Below are 23,678 nucleotides of genomic sequence, written 5' to 3'. Positions count from 1 at the left end.
ATATTCTAAACTCTCATTTCAATCATTGAAACATTCTTAGAAGACGTTATATAGTTGTTGTTCACAAACCATTTTTCATCAAAGCAATTTTCAAGTAATTGAAACTTAATATGACTTTCGTCACTAGTAAAGATGAACTTGGCCAAAGCGAAAGCTTACCAACATATATTTCGAGAAATAGATAAGCGATATAAACTCGGCTCGAAAAAGCAAATGTGTATGATCAAAGTCTATATAGCAATACGACTTTTGTCTCAAGATATGAGATAGAGTAGATAGACTTTTTAATGATAGATAAGTTCAAGTGTCCACATACCTTTAAGTCGATGAAGTTCCACCAATTCCTTGTGTATTTCTTCGTCTTTGTATGATGATCGCCACGGAGTCTAGAGCTCAACTACACTTTCTATCCTAGTCCGAGACTTAGCTGTAAGTAGACTAGAAATCAAGACTTATAGTTTTCGCAACTAAACTTGACAACAAGCTTGAGATACAAACGCTTGCGAGTTCGACCGAGCAATGCTCTAACAATCTCCCCCGTTGTCAATTTTAGTGACAAAACTATCAATACATATGGAATACAAAATAAATAAATGAACTTTTGTAGCTTCTCTTCCACATGCCTGATCTTCTTGGTTCTTCAACATTAATCGAAATCTTCGTCACTTCCAAGTACTCCAATGATTCCAAAGGTTGTAAGTTTAGCATCATCTTTGTTGAAAATCCGTAGCTATAACAATGAGAAAACAAGAATTCTCAACAATTGTTATATAGTGTCATAGTATTATTACACAGCATCAAAGTTCAATTGTATCACAACTTCGACAACAATACTATGGTGATATGTATCCCTCCCCCTTAGTCAAAAATCCATCTCACATGGAAACCACCCCCCCTTACATAATGATCCGAAAACCATATGTATTTGTTGTGTGAACTACACATTAATTCTCCCCCTTTTTGTCAATAAATTGGCAAAGGTACAAAAACTAGTGGGATCCTAATGAAATTTCCATAGAGACATTTCATGACCAAAAGAAAGCACATATCAACTTTTTAGATGCAATCATATAGCCGAAGCTAAATTATTTCATCAAGGAATTTATAAAGATACAAGATAACCCCTATAATATTCCACAGCCGCACTCCCCACAAAGATTTGTCAACTAAGCACAAGTTCAATTAATAACTCCCGAAAGAACAACAAGAGAGACCTTACTTTCACAAGAAAAGAAAGGATTTCTTTGGACATAACAAATCACATACGAATATGAATTTGAATCAAAAAATACTCAATTAAATTGACCAACCTATGATTAATTTAATCGGAATTGCAAAAGATAAGAGAACTTACAGAGCCGCACAGTATATACATAGAATATGGATCAGGGAAGATCAATACTGCGGAATAGACAAGGATTCATCCTATTTTCCATCACTATTTTCACAATGACATACAATATACATAATCCTCGTAAACAAAAGTTCATCCTAGTTCATCCTATCTTCCATCAATATTTGCATAATGACATACAAAAAAGCTTAAAACTTTTGTAATGTCAAAAGTTCATTCATTGTTTTATTAACACATGCATATCGACATATGAAAGACTCAACTTTTGACAAGGTATGGGACAATCATAGTTCACGGATACAAACACACATATCCCATAAAAAATTGCAATATATAAAACCATAAAGATTAATACTGCAAAAATCATCATCCAAACAAATTTTTAGAATTTAAACAAATAGACCTAAAAACAATGAAGATGAAAACGTTGGACATAGCTATCTGTAATCATAATAATTTCTATTCCAAACTCTAGTTATTCTTCTAAACAAAACAAGAATAAAATTCTCATACGAAGATTTACTAGACGTTAAGACCTTTGAAGAATTCTTTATCGTCCCTGAACTCCTTGTCGTCAATAGTCATTGGGACATAAGGTTCATGAAGATAGGATTTAATATCAATAAAACTTCTTGACTGATGCCGAACCAGGGCCTTCTGAATCTCAGGAGTCTTAAGCACAACAGCCTTTATATGTTGAATCTCCTTTCGTGTCTCCTTCAACACTTCAATAATATCAGAAAAATTCTGAGAATTTGAAGGAAAAACTCTTGGCTTCCTCACATTCCTTCTTTTCCTTTTCAAAGTTGGAGACAATGGAGATTTCTCTTTTTCCTTCATGATTGATGGCTTAACAATCATATTAACATCTTTTCCATCAGAAGAATGATGCTTGGAGTATCCAATAGCGTATGGGTTTGTGACAGGAAATCACGATTTAACTCAACAAGTAGTCTTAAGATAAAAGAAGTTTCGGGGAAGGAAAAAGGAATGTAGGGTTACGCAACCTTTAACAGATTCGTGCACGCATAATTATGAACCCTGGGGAGAGTAGAATTGTCGAGAATAACCCTCCTTTATTGATAGACAGGGAATTCTAATTTTGCATCAAACAAAAGAAAAACAAAGAAAGGAAGAAAAAAAAACTTTTCCTAAAAGATGGGAGCTGAACAACCTTGTCTCTTTTGATCAGGCACATGAGACAAGATACACAAATCAACACAATCAAGTTGTGTTTCGGTGAACAACAATCTTTCCACCATGTTCCTTTTGGGAGGAATCCATAGACCCCTATCTATCAAAACAATTGGACCATACTTTCTTCTCTAATGGTCTTGTTTTATCCTTGGAAAATAACGTCTTAGATGAAGATAAAATCTTACATACCTTAGCGGTCTTTTGAGAAAGTTTGAGCTTGTTTGCTAATCGATTTTCTCTCCGTTGAAGTTTGTTGACATGTCTCAACTTGTGTTTGTACTTGTAACACTTTGATAGTTCATGACCTTTGAGTGAACAATGAGAGTACGTCAACCTTGGATATAATTCAGGCATCAAGATGTGCAGGCTTCTAGACACATAGTGGTACCTGAAACATTATACACAGAGTTTCCAATAGAAAGGTCAATTTTATCTTCCAGATTGGCTGAGTTTTCTTCTGAAAGAATATCAAGATTGATGTATGTATTGCTACAATTATCAAAGTCAATATTTTCACAAAGAAGTGCAACACATGATTTTTCGTCTTCATTAGAATCATAGTTGTCAGAAATTTCATCAAGGGTTGCAGCTAGACCTTTGTTCCCAGTGTATTTCTTTCGATTTGGACACTCATTTGCAAAATCACCAAAGCCTTTACACTTAAAGCACTGAGGCATATCCCCGTCATTAGTTTCATCATTATCCCTATTTTTAGGAGGAACACGATTATGTGATTTATCTGATGACTTGGATTTATCTCTGGAGAACCCTTTACTTCTCTTCGAAAGAAGATTCCTAAATTGTCTTGTGATCAACGAGACTGACTTGTCAAGATCTTCATCTGATGAATCAGCCTCAGAAAGATCATCTTTAGAGACGTAAACACTTTTACTTTTTTCAAGTAATTTAATGTTCTTTAGTTCTTTTAAAGCAACATCCTTACTCGACTTGGATGTATGCTCATGATCAAAGATATTTAGCTTCCCAACTATAGTATTTCTGGACAGCGTTGCGAGATTATTTCCTTCAACGATGGGATGCTTCTTAGAATCGTATCTAGATGGCAGCGATCTGAGAATTTTCATCACAATTTCCTTTCCAGGAATGGTCTTACCCAATGCAAAAGATGCATTAACATTTCAGACACTTTGTGATTAAACTGATCAAATGTTTCTTCATCTACCATACAAAGGTTTTCCCAATCAGAATTTAGGTTTTGAAGCCTAGCTTCTTTCTCACCGGTATTTCCTTCAAATGCGGTTTCTAAGATATCCCAGGCTTCTTTATACTTAGTGCACGTAGTCACATGATGCTGAAGATCTAGGGTAATGGAATGTATGATAGCATTTAAGCCGTTAGAATTTTGCTAAGCAACAAGGATTTCTTCTGGACTATATGTACCAATATCCTTAGGTATAGATACATCGCCTTCTGTATTAACCGGAAGATCATAGCCATTAACAAGACATACCCATGTTTCAAAATCACGAGCTTGAAGAAAAGCACACATAGAAATTTTTCACTATAGGTAGTTTGAGCCATCGAAGACTGGTGGTACGTTTATGGAGATAAAATTCCTGTCCATATAGTCAGATCTCTACAAACACAGACTTGTAAGGTCTTTAAACATGTTTGCCTGCTCTGATACCAATTGAAAAAGCGGGGGTCTAACAACCACACCCAATATTTCGCTTAGCAATCTGTATGGACTAACTCCAATATACTTTTGAGAGAATCAACTAAACAGTCAGATTCAATCTTAATAAAAGTATATCAAAGAGTTACATCTCACTTTATCGATTCAATACTTATTCAAGCAAATAGAAATCTGCGAGTCTAATAAAACACAAGAGAAATCACTTGAACGGTACCAAAGACCAATGTTCAAGGATCAATCAATTTCAATCAAAAACCAAATGTTTGATTTCCCAATTGATCGATTCAACACACAACCTGTGATATTTAAATTATATAACAAAATATAATGTGGAAAAGAAATAACACAGACATCAGAAGTTTTGTTAACGAGAAAACCGCAAATGCAGAAAAACCCCGGGACCTAGTCCAGATTGAACACACACTGTATTAAGCCGCTACAGACACTAGCCTACTACAAACTAACTTCGGTCTGGACTGTTGTTGAACCCCAATCAATCTCACACTGATCCAAGGTACAGTTGCGCTCCTTACGTCTCTGATCCCAGCCGGATACTACACACTTGATTCCCTTAGCCGATCTCACCCACAACTAAGAGTTGGTACCACCCAAAGTTGAAGACTTCAATAAACAAATATGTATCACACAGAAAAGTCTACGGTAATAGATAAATCTGTTCCCCACAGAAATACCTACGAGTTTTTGTTCCGTCTTTTTATAAATCAAGGTGAACATGAACCAATTAATAACCTGGACTTATATTCCCGAAGAACAGCCTAGAATTATCAATCATGTCACAATAATCTTAATCGACTAGCGAAATAAGATATTGCGGAATCACAAACGATGAGACGAAGATGTTTGTAACTTCTTTTATATCTTGCCTATCAGAGAAATCAATCTCAAGCCAATCTTACGATTGTACTCAAACACGATAGAAACAGCAAGATCAGATCACACAACTACAAGAAAAGTAGTATCGGTCTGGCTTCACAATCCCAATGAAGTCTTCAAGTCGTTAACCTACAAGGTATCGATAGAAACCTAAGGTTAAAGGATAATCGACTCTAGCTAATACAACTAGTATCACACATGAGGTGTGGGGATTAGGTTTCCCAGTTGCTAGAGTTCTCATTTATATGGTCTTTCAAATCAGGGTTTGCAATCAATGTTAGCTTAGTAACAAAGCATTCAATATTCACATTTAGATGAAAACCTGATTAAATTCAAGTTAATATCTTTAAACCATAAGATCGAAACTTAGCTTGTTACACACAAATGAAATGCACGTTTATTTAGGTTTGTGTAACCATACCCAAACATGTACATCTAGTTGGTTCAACAGTAGTTAACCAAATGGTTATCCATATGAGCACTTTCATATCAACCATATTCTTCTTTACCACAACTAGTTCAAATGACTCGAATGAACTAGTTAGAGAGTTGTTCAATTGCTTAGATCTTATAGAAGTATACAAGATACAATCGAAGCAAAAACGATTTGATTCACTCGAATCGATTCATGAACTTTATATCCACGGTTTGCAAATATGCATTTCTTAGTTTATATAAGTTTAAGTTCACGAATAATCGTTTTTAGAAAATAACCAACCTAAGTACGTGGACTAGTACGCGGACTTAAGTACCCGGAATAAGTTTGTTTTCAGTTCACAAACTCCAGCAGATTTTCACGGGACGTGAACTTACGATGGTGCGCGTACTAGTACGCGGACTTTAGTTCCAGTTTTCTTGAGCAGCAAAGTACGCATACTTTGGTTCAAGGAATAAGGACTTACACACGTATGACTTACCACACAATGTTTATATCCAACCATGGTTATATATTCTAAACTCTCATTTCAATCATTGAAACATTCTTAGAGGACGTTATATAGTTGTTGTTCACAAACCATTTTTCATCAAAGCAAATTTCAAGTAATTGAAACTTAATATGACTTTCGTCACTAGTAAAGATGAACTTGGCCAAAGCGAAATCTTACCAACACATATTTCGAGAAATAGATAAGAAAGATAAACTCGGCTCGAAATAGCAAATGTGTATGATCAAAGTCTATATAGCCATACGACTTTTGTCTCAAGATAGGAGATAGAGTAGATAGACTTTTTAATGATAGATAAGTTCAAGTCTCCACATAACTTTTAGTCGATGAAGTTCCACCAGTTCCTTCAGTAGTTATTCGTCTTTGTATGATGACCTCCATGGAGTCTAGAGCTCAACTACACTTTATATCCTAGTCCGAGACTTAGCTATAAGCAAGAAATCAAGACTTATAGTTTTGGCAACTAAACTTGACAACAAGCTTGAGATAGCAACTCTTGCGAGTTCTACCGAGCAATGCTCTAACAATGTAGAATGCAGACTATCTTACAAAACTCTCTGCAAGGGTTTCAGAAAGGTATGCTGAAAAGATGGCTTTCAATCCCTTCGCGTACTTTAATCTTATTAGTCTAGACGAAAACAAAGTTGGTTTTTTGCAATAATATTGATCCATCTTATTCCATGATAGGTTATGAAAAATAGTTCCACAAAATGGCACGCACCTGTGCAGAAACAAAGTTAGAAATCATGGTGTTGAAACGGTCTCTACTTGTTCAAGCTCATCTTGTCAAACAACAAGAAATTATTCTAAAGCGATTAAATGAGGGGGAACCTGATGTGCTTAAAGTTGAGGAACTATACTTTGATCATGGATCTCTTCAAGGAATTCGAAGTATTGTTCTTATTAAACGCAAAAGATCACAACACCATGAAGAGATTTGATATATATCTTATCTGATATATTAAGTGGTATAGCATGCCACTCATCTCCTGTTAAATTATGATATGATAATTCGTTGCCAATTAATATGATAACTTGTTTTGAATTTTGGGTTTGTCGTGGCCCGGAGACTTTAGTGAATTTGCTTGGAGTTTAACTCCCGTTGATAATGTTTTTTAGGTATCATTAGAGATATAGAAGGAGTTGATAGATACCAATTTGAGAAGGATATTTGCAAATATCCGGATGAGGATGGATATCTACTCGTTTTCTTTTGTACTAAACATTATTTCCTCCATTGTTAGTGAAACAGTGGGGATATTTAACCTCGGGTAGTTTTTCTTTAGAATTTTGTGTTATGCAAAACTGGGATAGTTGTAAATTTTCTTTTGTAATAAATATCTCGAATTTAATATTATTGAGGTTTAACGGTTTTAATTAGTAAGTTTAACGACATATTCTGTACGTAATCATCGGCCGGGGTTATGTAGGAAGCAGGGTTGTTACAATGTCCTCCATAAAAGCAGTTCCAAACCCCAGTTCTCCTCCATCAGATTCTCACAACAAGCCTCTAACGCATCTCTACTTTGCTGTCTGGAGGATCGACCTCATGACCACCTGGGTAATAACAACCACCTCTAACCAATGTTCCACTTTGGCTTTTTTGATGTTTTATGAAATTTATTTGTATATATTACATCAAAAAGCAAAGTTTTGCAAAATAATAATATCTTTATTAGATATTCTGCATAATTCTATATTATTTATAACAAAACTTACGATTTAATAATCTCCCATGAATCTCCGATTCACGCTTTAATATGCGATTCGATTCACAAAATTAAAAAACGATTCGCTCCGCGATTTACGATTTCACAACCTTGCCAAGAACTTTTATACAAGTTACATAACAAGGAGGGAACTAGCTTCCTTCATCACTTCATGCCAGCTACGAGCTCAACTACAAAATATTCGGCCAGCTTCTGTGATACTAATATCCAAATAAGCACACACAAAAAAATCTTAAAAGGGATCTTCTGTCTCATAAAAAAGTATTATAAGCTTATTATGCTTTCTGCGCGCTTTAATACAAAATCCCACAATTCATGGTGGTTAGCCAATAAGTCAATGCCATAACTCAGATTAAAAGACAAACTTTCTGCAAACAAGATATCCAAATTTTCTCAAAAACCACCACAGTGTAGAAGAAGAAGAAAGCAAGAAAGATGAGTCTCAAAGTCTATGCCGATCGAATGTCTCAACCTGCTCGAGCTGTTCTCATCTTTTGCAAGTAAATAATTTCTTTCTCTCTGTATGCTCTGTCTCGGAATGAATGAATTTTTCTACTTGGAATTTATCCTTCTTAAGTTTGTGCTGTATTGGTGATTTTCCCATTTTCTTAGGGTGAACGGGATTGAATTTGAGGAGATCAAGGTAGATTTAGTCAAAAAGGAAAATCGATTGCCTGAATTCAAAGGTGGGTTTGATCATACTTTCTCTTCATTTTTCTTCTTCGATCGAAAATATGTTCACAAAAAAAAGTTAGATTTCTACTAGAAAAACATAATTTTGGACTTGCACCAATAACTCTGTTGGTCAACTCCCATAGTCAGACTGACGCTTCTTATGGTACACATAATTGCAGCAATAAACCCTTTTGGCCAAGTTCCAAGTTTAGCGCATGGAGATTTCAAGCTTTTCGAGAGGTAATTAAACTGTTTTTACATGAAATTTATACCATCGTCTGCGCTGGTGCCAACCGCAATAGAATATTTTGTCCAAGTTGCTAAAACTTTAGTTGAACATTTCATCATTTTGCAGTCATGCGATTCTAAGCTATCTTGCTTGTGCATCCCCTGGTGTTGCTGATCATTGGTGAGCTAAATCCATATTGTGTAATAATTAGGTCGTGTCTAATGCTTCTTGGTCTCTATTGCCAACTAAAGCTAATTTTTCGATACTTTTTGTTCTGTTCTCATTGGTATCTAAGGTACCCAAGTGATCTACAGAAGAGAGCTAAGATCAACTCAGTCTTAGATTGGCATCACTCCAATTTACGCCGTGGTGGAGGTATTTTAAGCGCCTCATTTTCTTGTCATTTCTTAAATCTTGTTCTCCTTTAAGTTCTAATATATTTTGCTTGTCATGGTGGGTATTTCCTTCAGTTGGCTTTGTCCTATATACAATACTAGGACCTTTAATAGGCGTTCCTATAAATCCAGAAGCAGCTGCCGAAGCCGAGAAAGTTTTGGCCTCATCGCTGTCAAAAATTGAGTCAGTTTGGCTCAATGATAATGGGAACTTCTTGTTGGGTAATAAGGAACCATCTATTGCTGATATTAGCCTAGTCTGCGAAATCATGGAATTTGAGGTAAACAACTATTATTTTTAACATTTCTCAAACTTTCTCAACAACAACATTGCAAGAGAAATTCGAATGCAGTACCATATTATTCATGAATCTGGTTTGGATTCAGGTTTTGCCTGAGGAGGATCGTATCCGAGTACTAACTCCATTCAAGAAAGTGTTGAAGTGGATCGAGGATACAAGAATTGCAACAAGCCCTCATTTCGAAGAAGTGCACAAAACCTTATTGGCAGCGAAGTCATTTCTTCACAAACTACCAGTTGATGAAAACTATGAAACCGCATCAAGCATCAAAGCCATGTTTGACATGGAAATTGCACAGGAGTTGTAAGATCTATGTTTCTCAAAGCAACTCCATTTTTAAGAATCTGTTTAAGTACAACCTTTGAACATGGAATGCAAAGATGATCTGATTCATCTGAATAAATATTGTGGACTCCAATAATAAATGTCTTGATTCTTTCTTTCAGTCAGACTTGTAAAAAATGTTGTTATCTTGAAACTGGACACTTAGCCAACAACACAGTTCCTAGTTGGTTGATATCTCTCCACAGAACCCCATCATCATGCACAGAACCGATAATCGAAGCCTTTTAACCCCGAGCAAGTCGGGGCAGGGCTAGAGATATTACCTCGTAAGAATTTTATCTCGTAAAATATGTCATGTCCCATATCCTTAGGGTGCCCTTTTACTTGGGTGTAGTTAGTATAGTGGTATGCATCTGGCACGTGTGCCATTCTGATGCCCTAATTATGTATAGAGACTCTCTTTCCCTGAAACCTTATCGAAATAGAAAATTGATTTTGTTGTTCTCTTCTCCGTCTCTTTGCGGTTTTTCTATTCTCAATCTTACAAAGTAGAGCCTGTAAGTTGAGTTTGATTCTTCTTTGTAGTGTAAATCACTACAAGTGGTATCATATCATTTAAGAGACTGCTTCGCAATGGGGAACCAGTTTTTTTTGGTCAGTTGCCTTCCATGGTGGCTACAACCACTTCAATTGATGTTGCTGCTCCAATTAATGAAGTCTTGGTTCAGTTCTCTTCGATCTTTCATATGTGCAATTCACTTCCACCAAAAAGGGTGTATGATCATCATATCCCCTTAGTGCCAAACTCGGCTCTACCAAAACAACGGCCTTACCGAGTACCATACATGCAGAAAGATGTCATTGAGAAGCTAGCGCAAGAGATGCTCACATCTGGGGTCATTTAGCCTAGCCACAACCCGTACTTTTCCTCGGTGCTGTTAGTCAAGAAGAAAGACGGTGATTTACGTTTCTGTGTGGACTACCGCAAGCTCAACTCTATTACCATAAAAGATAAGTACCCCATTCCCATAATTGATGAGTTGCTTGCTGAGCTTTATGGCTTTGCATATTTTTCGAAGATAGACCTTCGCTCTGGGTATCACCAGATTCGGGTATACCCTCCAGATGTCAGAAAACTGCTTTCTGTACACATCACGGTCATTTTGAGTTTCGAGTCATACCGTTCGGGCTGACTAATGCCCCAACAACCTTTCAATCACTCGTGAACGACATTTTCAAACCCTATCTGAGAAAATTCATTCTTGTTTTCTTCGATGACATACTAGTTTATAGCCCTGACTTAGCATCTCACTGCACATATCTTCGTATTACCCTGAATATTCTACAACAACATTCACTTCTAGCTAAGCGCAACAAATGTAGTTTTGGTCAACGATAACTTGAATATCTAGGTCATTTTATTAGTGTGGAAGGAGTGGAAGCCGACCCTGCAGATTGAATGTGTGTTAAAGTGTCCGAGACCTACAACCCTCAAACGATTGCGGGGGTTCTTGGGTTTAACAGGATACTATCGCAATTTCGTAAAAGATTATGGCCTGATTTGTCAACCCTTAACTACTCTGTTAAAGAAGAATAGTTTCTCTTGGTGTCTTGCAGCTGAGCTAGCTTTTGAACATTTGAAGAAGGTGATGACTTCAACACCTGTCCTAATTTTTCCTGGATTCATTAAGGAGTTGACGGATGCTAGTGATAGTGGAGTAGGTGAAGTTCTGATGCAACTTAATTGCTTTTTCAGCAAAGTTATGGGTCTACGGTACAAGGCTTTATCCACTTACAAAAAGGAGTTGCTAGGTATTGTTATGGCAGTGAATCATTGGCGTTACTTCTTACTGGGCTCTCATTTCAGGATATTTACAGACCGTCAAAGTATCAAATACTTTATAGACCAAAGGATACACACTCTGTTCTAGCATAAATGACTCACCACGCTAATGAAGTTTGATTATACACTGCACTATAAAAATAGCACATAAAATAGAGTAGCTGATGCTTTATCCAAGGCATCTTGCTCTTCACTCACTACAACTCAACCGAGATGGCTAGAAGAAGTTCAGGCTAGTTACGAAGATGACAAATGGGTCCAAGATTTGATTCCTAAATTACTGCTATCTCCAGTACATCCTGATGGCTACACTTACTCGCAAGGCGTGATCAAATTGAAGGGGATAATTTACATTGGCTGCATTAGTGATGTTCTTCATCGAGTCTTAGCATCAGTACATTCCTCAGCTATAAGAGGTCAATATGGGATGCAAGCTTCTTATCAACGGGCCAAAGTTTATTTTCAATGGACTGGTATGAAGAAAGATCTTAACAAAATTTATCCAGGAATGCGATGTTTGCCAACAGAGCAAGGTATAAGACACTCCACCAGCCGGTCTTCTCCAGCCCTTGCCTGTCCCAGATCAAACATTGAAACATTTGAGTATGAACTTCATTACATGTTTGCCGAAATCAGAGGGTAGGGAGGTAATTCTGGATGTTGTTGATCGCTTTACTAAATATAGTCATTTTATAGCACTAAGGCATCCCTATACTGCATTGTCCGTAGCTGAGTATTTATTGAATGTATTCTCAAGATTCATGGGGTCCCATCTACTATCTTTTCTGATAGAGATGCTGTGTTTATAAGTGTTTTTTAGCGTGAGATGTTCAGGGTTGTTGGAACCTCTTTACACATGAGTACGTCTTACCACCCGACTAACGGTCATAATGCATCAATGCTTGCTTAGAATCATATTTGAGATGTATGTGCAATTACATGCATGTTAAATGGGCATCTTGGATTTCGTTAACAGAATGGTGATTCAATACCACATACCATACTAGCCTCAAACTGACACCATTTCAAGCGTTTTACGGATATGATCCACCTAAGTTTGGCATGCACTCGTGTTCTACCATTTCTAACTCCACGGTCGATGACTACACAGCGGAAAGTATTTTCAGAGGTGTTGCAGCAGAGTCTACTCGAAGATCAGCATCCTCTCAAGAAGCAGGCTGACAAAAAGCGGGTTGAACGATCATTCAATGTGGGAGATAGGGAGAACTTACACCTTCAGCCGTATCGCCAAACCTCAGTTCAACTGCGAAAGAGTCTTAAACTTTCTACAAAGTTTTTTGGCCCTTATAGGTGCTGCAATGTTTTGGTCATGTAGCTTACAAACTCTAATTTTCTCCTACTTCTCGCATTCATCCCGTTTTTCATGTATCCCTATTAAAGAAGAATATAGGTCAGGGCATTCTTCCGCAAACACATTTACCTTCTTTAGAGAAAAATAGATTGATGAAAGTTAAGTCAGTGCCAGTAGTGGATTCCCGTGTGGTTATCAACGGTCGTCAACGTGTTCCACAGGTTCTAGTGCAATGGTCTCATGCTACACAAGACGATCTCTGTTTGGAGGATACAACATTCATCACAACAAAGTTTCCGACGTTTATACTTGAGGACAAGAATAAGCTGGAGGGGAGGGCATTTGTCATGTCCCATATCCTTAGGGTGCCCTGTTACTTAGGTGTAGTTATAGTATAGTGGTATGCATCTGGCAAGTGTGCCATTTTGATGCCCTAATTATATATTGAGACTCTCTTTCCCTGAAACCTTATCGAAATAGAAAATTGGTTTTGTTGTTTACTTCTCTACCTCTTTGAGGTGTTGTTATTCTCAATCTTACAGAGTAGAGCCTGTAAGTTGAGTTTGATTCTTCTTTGTAGTGTAAAGCACTAAAAAATATGGCAAAGTTTTTATGCCGTCTCGCCTTCCTAGGCAACCTGTACAGACATAGCAGTAATTCATTGGCATATTCCATGCCGCGTTCATTTTTGGTACAGAGTATAAAGTAGTCACCATATCAATAAAATTATGCAATCACGACCATTGAGGTGGGTATACGCACATCCCTGCCTGGGCTGCAGGGATATAGGGTAGAGTCCCGTCCTTTCATGATCCTGGTGACGACATAGCTAAGGTGAGGAGTCCCCCCTTCACAATATTCCAGGATGGTTTCACATGTTCAAAATTTCGAGGGACAATAATCGATACCTTCTCGACAGATAGACACAAAAACCAAATGGGGATTTCCCCAAGACGAACATGAGATGATATTAAATAGGTAATCGGGCTTGCCGTTCTCCGTTCCGAGTGGGGAGCCAACCATCACACAATAACCAAACACCACTCATAGGCAAACACATATTGTCCATCAAGCAACACAAAACACCCACTTAAAAAAAATCACCTTACATGAGTTATAAGACTCGAACCCATTCATAGATGAAGTGAGGCAAAACTAACAACACTACTTAAATAAAAAATCACCTTTGAAGTTACAGTAAAAAAGGTTCATAAAGAAAAATTTCTCTTGCAATTGATATGTAAGCTACAAACTGATAAGAGAAAGTTACAAGTACACACTGTGCTACACACTGTGAAACTTCTTCCAAATAAAATCAAATTGTATAACATTTACAATTTCTGCAGATTTACTATTTCAGTAGTTATGGCATGTTAAATGGCACACACTTCAAACAAATGACACCCAATTTCGGTCGTCAGGTCTGTGGCGTTCTCCATCCATCAAGACATTCAAAAAGACCTCCCTGCTTGATCTCAAATAACCTCTTCATAGAAAATCCAAAACATGAAACACCATTATTTTACAGATCTTACATTGAGAAGAAATCTTACCTTGGTGTACCCATATTTGATAAAATAATTCTAGAAAAACTTACACCATGTTTGTTTGTATCTGACTCGATACCTGACTCAGACCTAACTCCTGATTCGGACCCGTTTGAGACAGGTAACAAAATACCCCTGACTCATTGGACCGAGTCATTGACTCACGTATTTTTGAGTCAGTTGAGCCAGATCTGACTCAAAAAATAAACATATTGTCAGATATGACTTAGTCGGGTGATTCCTATCAGATCCAGATGAGTCAGATGTAAACAAACAAGGTGTTAGTTTTGAGAGGAGAAATCATTATGAAAATTTCACAGATCTGTGTCTTTCTACTCTTTGATGATCTCCATGCTACGTGTAATGATTCCCACATATAACCAAATCTACTTTCATCACACGCCTCATCTGTTTTTGGAAATGACATACTCTCATCAACAGAACTCCAGTAACTGGTTTTTCCCTGTTGGAACAGTTGCCGATTTCACACCTGCAAAACAGAGATTAAGACACAAAACAAAGTGACGGCTGAGTCACGACCAGGTCGCTCTCTTTAGGACGTTTCGTGACACTACCTTGAATTTTGTGCAAGCAGTTCTTTTCCGTCACAACGCCCCCAGGATAAAACAGCCGAGAAAAACTCTCTTTCGATCTCTTAAGTACACAATGAGAAATCTATCCCTTTTACCCTCTCTATTCTTGCTCAGTATTTTTGGTCTCTTGATTCTCAGAAAAACAATAGTGTAAAAACTTGTTTTTTCCTTCTGTTCTCAAAACCGTTTTTATAACCAGGCAGTCAATGAAGATTAATGGAGAATAAATTGGATTAATTGCTGCAATTAAAATTCCATTCGAAACAGTCAAAAAACGAGCAAATAAATCATGCCATAATTAGCGCAATTAAAACATAATTAAGTGCAGTAAAAAAAACGGTTTGAAAAAATCTTTTAAAAACAGCAAAAATACTTTCCAAATTCAAGAGACCTCCCTAGACCCCCAGGCCCAAAATGATCCTGAGACCTAACCCTCCAGGCCCAAAATTCTTAACCACTGGGCCAAGCTCGAATTGTTGATATAAATGTATAAAAGAATTATTTTAAAACATATATCCCAACAATCCCTCACTTATATTTTTAAAATCATTGAGCAAGATTGGTATAGTTAGGTGCATAAACAAAGGTATCTTTCGATTTTGAACCTTTACATAGTATTAAATTCTCTGAACTCTGTCACAGAGTGAACACATGTCTTTGAACTCTATGGAGAGAACAATACTTAAATGCCAGCATATTACGTCTCTGTGCTTATCCCAGTTTCAATGAATGTTCTAGAGAACTTCCCATGTTCTCATAGAAAGCGACCACACTTTCTCATTCACATAGGTGAGTCTATCAAAGGTACTCCTGTAGCTTGGTACCCCACTCTATACAGAGCTATAGACTTCATTAAGAGTTAAAAAAAAACTCAACCTTAACCCACTTCAGGATATCATGCCATGGGAAAGGTGCATGATTCTATCTCCATATCATTTGTGAATCGTTATTCCCTTTGAACCTATTTCTAGGTGGGTATCCATCACAAAATGACTCAACTTCTAGTGGGAAAAAGTCTCATGCCTTTAGAGGTATATAATACCTTTTCCCTAGCTAATCCTTTCGTCAAAGAATCAGCTAAGTTCTCTTCCGACCTAACATGATCCACACGTACAACACTAGTTGTGATAAACTCTCTAACTGTGTTGTGCTTTCGAAGCATTTGTCGATTCTTACCATTATAAAAACAGTTCTGTACTTTTGCAATAGCCGCGGTACTATCACAATGGATCATAATAGCTGGTATCAGTCTATCCCATACAGGAATTTGAGAAAGAAAGTTTCTCAACCATCCTTCTTCTTCACTAGCTGCTGCTAGTGCTATCAATTCAGACTCCATCGTAGATTGAGCCAGAATTATCTGTTTCTTTGACTTCCAAGACACGACGCCACCAGCAATATTAAACAAATATCCACCAGTAGCCTTGGAGTCATCTGAAAGAGAGTTCCAATCAGCATCGCAGTATCCTTCAAGGACTGTAGGAAATCTCTTATAGTGTAATCCTAGGTTAACGGTCTTTTTAAGATACCGCATAAACCTCTCAACTGCATTCCAGTGTTCCAAACCAGGACAACTGGTAAACCTGCATAAAACCCCACTGCATATGCAATGTCTGGTCTGGTACAATCAGTTGCATAACGAAGACTACCAATTATACTAGCATATTCAGATTGTCTAATGCTATCACCAGTATTCTTAAACAGTTTAACACTAGCATCAAAAGGAGTACTCACAGGTTTACAATCAAAATAGTTGTACTTCTTTAAAATCTTTTCAATATAATGAGACTGATCCAAAGAAATACCATCATTAGTTCTAGTAATCTTAATTCCCAGAATTACACTAGCTTCACCCAAATCTTTCATTTCAAAGTTAGACTTAAGCATATTCTTAGTTTCTTCAACCACAGACAAGTTTGAACCAAAAATAAGCAAACCATACACATATAAACAAATCATGATGCATGTATTGTTTTCAAACTTATAGTATATGCATTTGTCACTTTCATTAATTCTGAAACCATGTGAAATCATCAAATTATCAAATTTTTCATGCCATTGCTTAGGAGCTTGTTTCAAACCATACAATGACTTATCTAACTTACACACTTTATGTTCTTGACCAGGAACAACAAAACCTTCAGGTTGTTCCATGTAAATTTCTTCTTCTAATTCACCATTTAAAAAAGCTGTTTTAACATCCATTTGATGAACAACAAGATTATGCACAGAAGCAACAACAATCAAAACACGAATAGAAGTCAATTTTGTAACAGGAGAGTAAGTATCAAAGAAATCTACATCTTATCTTTGTCTAAATCCTTTAGCTACCAACCAAGCTTTGCGTTTGTCTACTGAACCATCATGATTCAACTTCCTTTTAAGTACCCATTTACAGCCTATTGCTTTGCAACCAGGGGGTAAATCTGCTGGGTGCCAAGTTCCATTAAGATTATGGGAGTCCATTTCATTATCTATGGCTTCTTGCCAAACCAGTGTTTTAGTTGGTCATTTCATTAAATTGGATGGTCAACACAGCCAATAACTGAGCACCAAACTCAAATTTGGACAAAGTTGGTCATTTTATAGGTACCAAACTCAAAATATCCCTAAAATTAAACTAAAACATTTTACAAACGGTGCAGCATATTGTGAAACAAAACCGCTTAAAAATATCGGCGGCTTTGTCCAGTGTTAATATCTTTTACTCTATGTAGTTATTAATTCCCCGACCAAAAATTAATCCAAACTAAGATAGAAACGAAAAATGAAATGGAGAAACTTATGAAGATGATACCTCTCTCGAGGTTTATATAGTGGGGTTTCGTAACTCACATGATCCGAATCAAAGAAAACGAATGTGGCAATTAATATTTTTTTGTTGATGACTTCTGTAACTGGGAAATAATGGGAGGAGAGTTACGAAGAAACTTGAATTTTGTAAATGGAAGAAAAACCCTAATTAATGTTTTTGTAACCGAAGAGGAGAATTAGTGCAAGAACGGGTCTCAGCCGATGGATTATGCTTAAAAGGTGGCTTCACTCTCGGCCACGATTTATGTTTGGAACTTTTGGAAGAATATGAGCCGTCGATGACTTAAAATACCCATTTAAATCCATCAGATCATGCAAAACACATTGGTTTTTGTAAGATAGATTTCATTACGAATGAAATTATTTTATGAGATTTGTCACAAAGAAAAAGGGAAAAAAAAAAAAAACTCCTAAACGCATAATCGGTAAGAAATCTTTAGCCACAACCACAGAAGAACCAGGAGGATAGTATTACAAAATTACCTATTTGGCCCTGGTTTTCAAGTCATTAATACATATGTCCTCCTTGGAATTTAGGAAAAAGAACTATTACATGCCCCGATCATGCAAATACCAGTAATAGGTTTAAATATTATAAATTTCATAAAAGTATCAAAATTTTACTGTTACAAAATAGAAAACAATAATATAAAAATTGCCCAACCTTGAATCTTCCCATCTTACATGGAACTGGGCTGGCATCTGAGATCGATGACAATTCATGTAATGCTCTATTTTCTTTCGTAACTTTACAGTTGTGTCTTACCGGTAAAGTTAGTAAATAAATGAAAAGCAGTGTTTTAGTTGGTCATTTCATTAAATTGGATGTTCAACACGGCCAATAACCGAACACCAAACTCAAATTTAGACAAAATTGGTCATTTTATAGGTACCAAACCAAACTCAAAATATCCTTAAAATTAAATTAAAACATTTTACAAATGGTGCAGCATACTGTGAAACAAAACCGCTTAAAAATATCGGGCGGCTTTGTCCGGTGTTAATATCTTTAACTCTATGTAGTTATTATTAAATCCCCCGACCAAAAATTCCCAGCTCTGTCGCTACAAGGGATGCTAGCTGTAACTACGGGGAGTACACCCAAGGGATGCTAGTTGTACAAGTACACATATATCGAGATTTATCATATGGAGAAAGTATGTCAATCAAATCAAGAAAGTATTTTAGTGATTAGTAATTTCTTACTATCTTATTTGGGATTTCGAATGTTGACATTATTCTTGAAAATAGCTAGAGATAAAAAAAATTCCTTACGTAGTTTTGTTTTCTTTTATTAACAATGCGAATCAACGCCAAGGCTTAGACCAATCAAGCAACACTTTCGAGTGTCATCAAATAAGCTTATAAATAGTATTATAGGCTTGTCACTTTGTCCAATTTATTCTCAAGAATCAGTCAGTCCAGAAGAAGTAAGAAAGATGAGTCTCAAAGTCTATGTTGATCGAATGTCTCAACCTTCTCGAGCTGTTGTCATCTTCTGCAAGTAAATAAATTCTTTCTTCCTTTATGCGCTGTTTTGGTGATTTTGTTAGGGTCAACGGGATTGAATTTGAGGAGATCAAGGTAGATTTAGCCAAAAAAGAACATCGATTGCCTGAATTCAAAGGTGGGTCAATCGTACTTTCTCTTCATTTTCTCCTTCCATCTAAAATATGAAGTATATGAAAAATGTTGTACCAGAGATACAGAATTTTCCCTCTCTTGTTCCAATCTCATCCCATGATTTCAATAGTAAAAGTCAACTCCCTCCTGAAACACTCATTTGGATTTTCACCAATAACTCAGTAGGTCAACTCTCATATTCAACAGTAAAGACTATGACTTGGTTATGTCCTTGCGACTAACACTTCCTATGATGCATGCCCAATTGCAGCAATAAACCCTTTTGGCCAAGTTCCAAGTATAGCGCATGGAGATTTCAAGCTGTTCGAGAGGTACTATGATTTTGTTTTACTTGGTTTCTTGCACCTATCTATCCCAGTTGGGGTATTGGCTCAATATGTACTGGTGCCTCCTGGTGCAGAACAGCCATTGCATTTTTGCTTCTGCTCTAACTTTTGTTTCTTACCCGTTCTTTTTTCATTTGTCTGGCTGGACGTTTCGTGTTTTTGTATTTTGTAGTCATGCAATTCTAAGCTACCTTGCTTGTGCATCCCCGGGTGTTGCTGATCATTGGTAAACTGAAATTGTGTCCGAATCATGTAATATCTAATACATCTTTTGAATTGTGCTTAGTATCTATATTGCCAACTAAAGCTATTTTTCGATATTTTGTCTTGTCATCTTATTGGCTTTCTAAAGGTATCCAAGTGATCTACAGAAGAGGGCTAAGATTAACTCAGTCTTAGATTGGCATCACTCCAATTTACGCCGTGGTGGAGGTATTTAAGCGCCTTCATTCTCTTGTCATTTCTTCTTAAGTTATGTATGTATGTTCTAATTTACTCTATTGGCGTGGTGGATATTCTATTCAGTTGGCATTGCCATAAACACAATCCTAGGACCTGTACTAGGCATTCCTACAAGTCCAGAAGCAGCTACTGAAGCCGAGAAAGTTTTGACCTCATCTCTGTCAAAAATTGAGTCAGTTTGGCTCAATGAGAATGGGAACTTCTTGTTGGGTAGCAAGGAACCATCTATTGCTGATCTTAGCCTTGTTTGTGAAATCATGCAATTTGAGGTAAACAATCATTTTTCTTTTAAAATCTCTTAGTCCTTAAAATCTCAATATAGCAGCAATATAAGAGAAATCCTAATGTGGTACTAGTATTGATGAATTGTGTTTGGATTCAGCTTTTGCATGAGGAGGATCGTATTCGAGTATTAAGTCCATTCAACAAAGTGTTGAAGTGGATTAACGATACAAAAATGGCAACAAGCCCTCATTTCGAAGAAGAGCATAAGACCTTATTTGCCTCAAAGTCATTTTTTCACAAAATACCAGTTGGAGAAAACTGTGAACCCGCGTCGAGCATCCTTGCCATGCTTGACAAGGATATTGCAACTGAGTAATAAGATCCATGTTCTCATACAAACTCCATTTTAAGAATCTGTTTATGCCACAACCTTGGAACTTGGAATGAAAAAGATGGTTCATCTGAATAAATAAATATTGTTCTTAACATGGGTTACAAGACTCGAAACCATGATCTTTATTAGTGCCAGTATTAAAAAAATAGAATGATTCAAGGCCGCATCACGCATGTGAACTTGTTCGGGAACTTAAATATTTCTCGATCCCGATTTTCTTATGTGACCCAAATATGTACTAGATATACTCAAAATACTGGGATGACACATGACAGTTGCCATTGTGTCATCCTTCCCAATGAAACTTACACTGATGATGGATGGAAGCCCATAATTTGTGCGATTTAATTTGTTTCTATTTAAAAATACAAAAATCCCATATAAACTTAGGTTCAGACACACAATTTCTGCAAACAAGATATCCAAAGTGCAGAAGAAGAGTAAGAAAGATGAGTCTCAAAGTCTATGTTGATCGAATTTCTCAACCTGCTCGAGCTGTTCTCATCTTCTGCAAGTAAATCCTTACTCTCTTTATTCTCTCTTTTCTAGAGTGCATGCTAGTCTTTTTTCCTTACTCTCTTTATGTGCTGTATTGGTGATTTTCTTAGGGTGAATGGGATTGAATTTGAGGAGATCAAGGTAGATTTAGCTAAACAAGAACATAAATTGCCTGAATACAAAGGTGGGTCATTCGTACTTTCTCTTCATTTTGCTTCTTCGATTTAAATTATGATACCATATATGAGAAGTTGTACTAGAGAAACAGAATTTGCCCTGTTCTTGTTCCTATCAGTTGTATCAAATCGATGATTTTGATTTCACTAGTAAAAGCCAACTCCCTCCAAGACTATGAAATGATTCATGTCCTTGCGACTAACACTTCCTATGATGCATGAGCAATTGCAGCAGTAAACCCTTTTGAGCAAGTTCCAAGTATAGCTCATGGAGATTTCAAGCTTTTCGAGAGGTATAATGCTTTTCTGACGAAATTCGTGTACCTCAAATTTTGAATTAGTTCCTTGTTGTAAGGACGAACTGATTAAATATGATTCAAGTTATACGTTTTTCTGAACAATTCGTGTTTTTGTATTTTGCAGTCATGCAATTCTAAGCTACCTTGCTTGTGCATCCCCGGGTGTTGCTGATCATTGGTAAACTGAAATTGCTCATGTAATATCTAATGCATCTTATTCGTTGTACTTAGTCTTCATGTTGCCAACTAAAGCTATTTTCGACATTTTATCCTGTCATCTTATTGGTTTCTAAGGTATCCAAGTGACCTACAAAAGAGAGCTAAGATTAACTCAGTCTTGGATTGGCATCACTCCAATTACGCCGTGGTGGAGGTAATTAAGCGCCTCTTTTTCTTGTATTTATTTTTTTCTTTTGTTAGTTGTTCTTTTTAAGTTATGTATGCTTTAATTTACTCTATTGTTGCGGTGGGAATTTTCTTCAGTTGGCATTGTTATAAACACGATACTAGGACCTGCACTAGGTATACCTACAAGTCCAGAAGCAGCTGTCGAGGCCGAAAAGGTTTTAACCTCATCATTATCGAAAATTGAATTAGTGTGGCTTAATGAGAGTGGAGACTTCTTGTTGGGAAACAAGGAACCATCTATTGCTGATATTATCCTTGTTTGTGAAATCATGCAATTTGAGGTAAACAATCATGTTTCTTTTAAATCTACCGGTCTTTAAAATCTCTCAATCTAACATGCAATGTAAGAGAAATTCTTATGTAGTGCTACTGTTGAATTGGGTTTCACATTCAGCTATTGCATGAAAAGGATCGTGTCCGTGTATTAACTCCATTCAAGAAAGTGTTGAAGTGGGTTGAGGATACAAGAATTGCAACAAGCCCTCATTTTGAAGAGGTGCATAAGACCTTATTCGCATTAAAGTCATTTTTCCACAAACTGCCAGTTGAAGAAAACCATGAACGCGCGTCAAGCATCAAAGCCATGTTTGACATGGATATTGCAACATAGGTGTAAGATCTATGTTCTCTCATGGCAGCTCCATTTCAAGAATCTGTTTGGGGACAACCTTTGAACATCAAATGCAACTAAAGATCTGAATGATTAGTTGTGGAACTTCAATTTTAATGTTCAGATTTCGTATTTTTGAACGTCCAATGATTGTGTAATAAACTACTCTGTTTCAAAAATATAGACTTGTTTCATGTCCAAACTACACATGGAACAAGCCTATCTTTTTGAAACAGAGGGAGTATTAGTTTACTAGATGAGAGTCTGGTTCTGCTACATGATTGAAAGGTTTGTATTACTGCTTTGTAATAAGTTACCAATTCCCCATGCGTGGAGTTGTTTCCTTATCTGTGTTTGTATTATTAGTCATTTGACATTTAAATTTTATGTCATGTTTTTATGTATGTTTTGGTGATGGAATTCAAACATTTGAAACAATCTTTAGATGGATCAATTTCAGAAAATAAAAAAATGTTTGGTTTGTAATTTTTTGGACAAGTAGTGGGGCCTTGTTTGTGAAATCATACAATTTGAGGTAAACAATCATTTTACTTTTACATCTGCCAGTCCTTAAAATATACTATCTTACTAATAACAGCAACGTAAGAGAAATCCGAATGAAGTGGTATATTTCTGGATTGGGTTTGGATCCAGCTTTCAGATCAAAGTCATTTTTACTAAAACCACCAGTTGGAGAAAACAATAAACCCGCGTCAAGCGTCAAAGCCATGCTTGGCATGGATATTGCAACATGATAGTAGCTACTGCATTTCAAGAATCTGTATGCAAGACTCGAACCCGTAATATTGTGAGCATGTTTAGTGTCAAAAGCATGATCACGATATCTTGCGTATCATATTTC

At 36.6% G+C, this 23,678-nt stretch overlaps 2 protein-coding genes and 1 pseudogene across 2 annotated transcripts; all 3 read left to right on the top strand.

The window, feature by feature from the left end:
- Positions 1–8,058: 8,058 nt before the first annotated feature.
- On the top strand, positions 8,059–9,829 carry LOC113306551 (glutathione S-transferase T1-like). The gene is made up of 7 exons (XM_026555473.1): positions 8,059–8,279; positions 8,392–8,465; positions 8,634–8,694; positions 8,810–8,863; positions 8,979–9,058; positions 9,154–9,359; positions 9,466–9,829. The coding sequence occupies exons 1-7, from the start codon at positions 8,215–8,217 to the stop codon at positions 9,685–9,687; spliced, it is 762 nt and encodes a 253-aa protein (XP_026411258.1). The 5' UTR covers positions 8,059–8,214; the 3' UTR covers positions 9,688–9,829.
- A 9,384-nt stretch (positions 9,830–19,213) lies between these two features.
- LOC113305254 (glutathione S-transferase T1-like) lies at positions 19,214–20,975 on the top strand. The gene is made up of 7 exons (XM_026554332.1): positions 19,214–19,278; positions 19,328–19,401; positions 19,669–19,729; positions 19,917–19,970; positions 20,097–20,176; positions 20,270–20,475; positions 20,589–20,975. The coding sequence occupies exons 1-7, from the start codon at positions 19,214–19,216 to the stop codon at positions 20,805–20,807; spliced, it is 759 nt and encodes a 252-aa protein (XP_026410117.1). The 3' UTR covers positions 20,808–20,975.
- A 278-nt stretch (positions 20,976–21,253) lies between these two features.
- LOC113304507 lies at positions 21,254–22,860 on the top strand (annotated as a pseudogene).
- The last annotated feature ends 818 nt before the right edge of the window (positions 22,861–23,678 follow it).

The sequence above is a fragment of the Papaver somniferum genome, chromosome 8 (assembly GCF_003573695.1).
Source record: "Papaver somniferum cultivar HN1 chromosome 8, ASM357369v1, whole genome shotgun sequence".
In the NCBI taxonomy this organism is placed as follows: Eukaryota; Viridiplantae; Streptophyta; class Magnoliopsida; order Ranunculales; family Papaveraceae; genus Papaver; species Papaver somniferum.
This window is presented reverse-complemented; position numbering and strand designations above follow the sequence as displayed.

Coding starts and splice junctions, on each gene's coding strand:
- LOC113306551 (XM_026555473.1), top strand. CDS start 8,215: ATGAGTCTCAAAGTCTATGCCGATCGAATGTCTCAACCTGCTCGAGCT. Junction 8,280..8,391: donor GCTGTTCTCATCTTTTGCAA/GTAAATAATTTC, acceptor CCATTTTCTTAG/GGTGAACGGGATTGAATTTG. Junction 8,864..8,978: donor CCTGGTGTTGCTGATCATTG/GTGAGCTAAATC, acceptor TTGGTATCTAAG/GTACCCAAGTGATCTACAGA.
- LOC113305254 (XM_026554332.1), top strand. CDS start 19,214: ATGAGTCTCAAAGTCTATGTTGATCGAATGTCTCAACCTTCTCGAGCT. Junction 19,730..19,916: donor GATTTCAAGCTGTTCGAGAG/GTACTATGATTT, acceptor TGTATTTTGTAG/TCATGCAATTCTAAGCTACC. Junction 20,177..20,269: donor CAATTTACGCCGTGGTGGAG/GTATTTAAGCGC, acceptor TATTCTATTCAG/TTGGCATTGCCATAAACACA.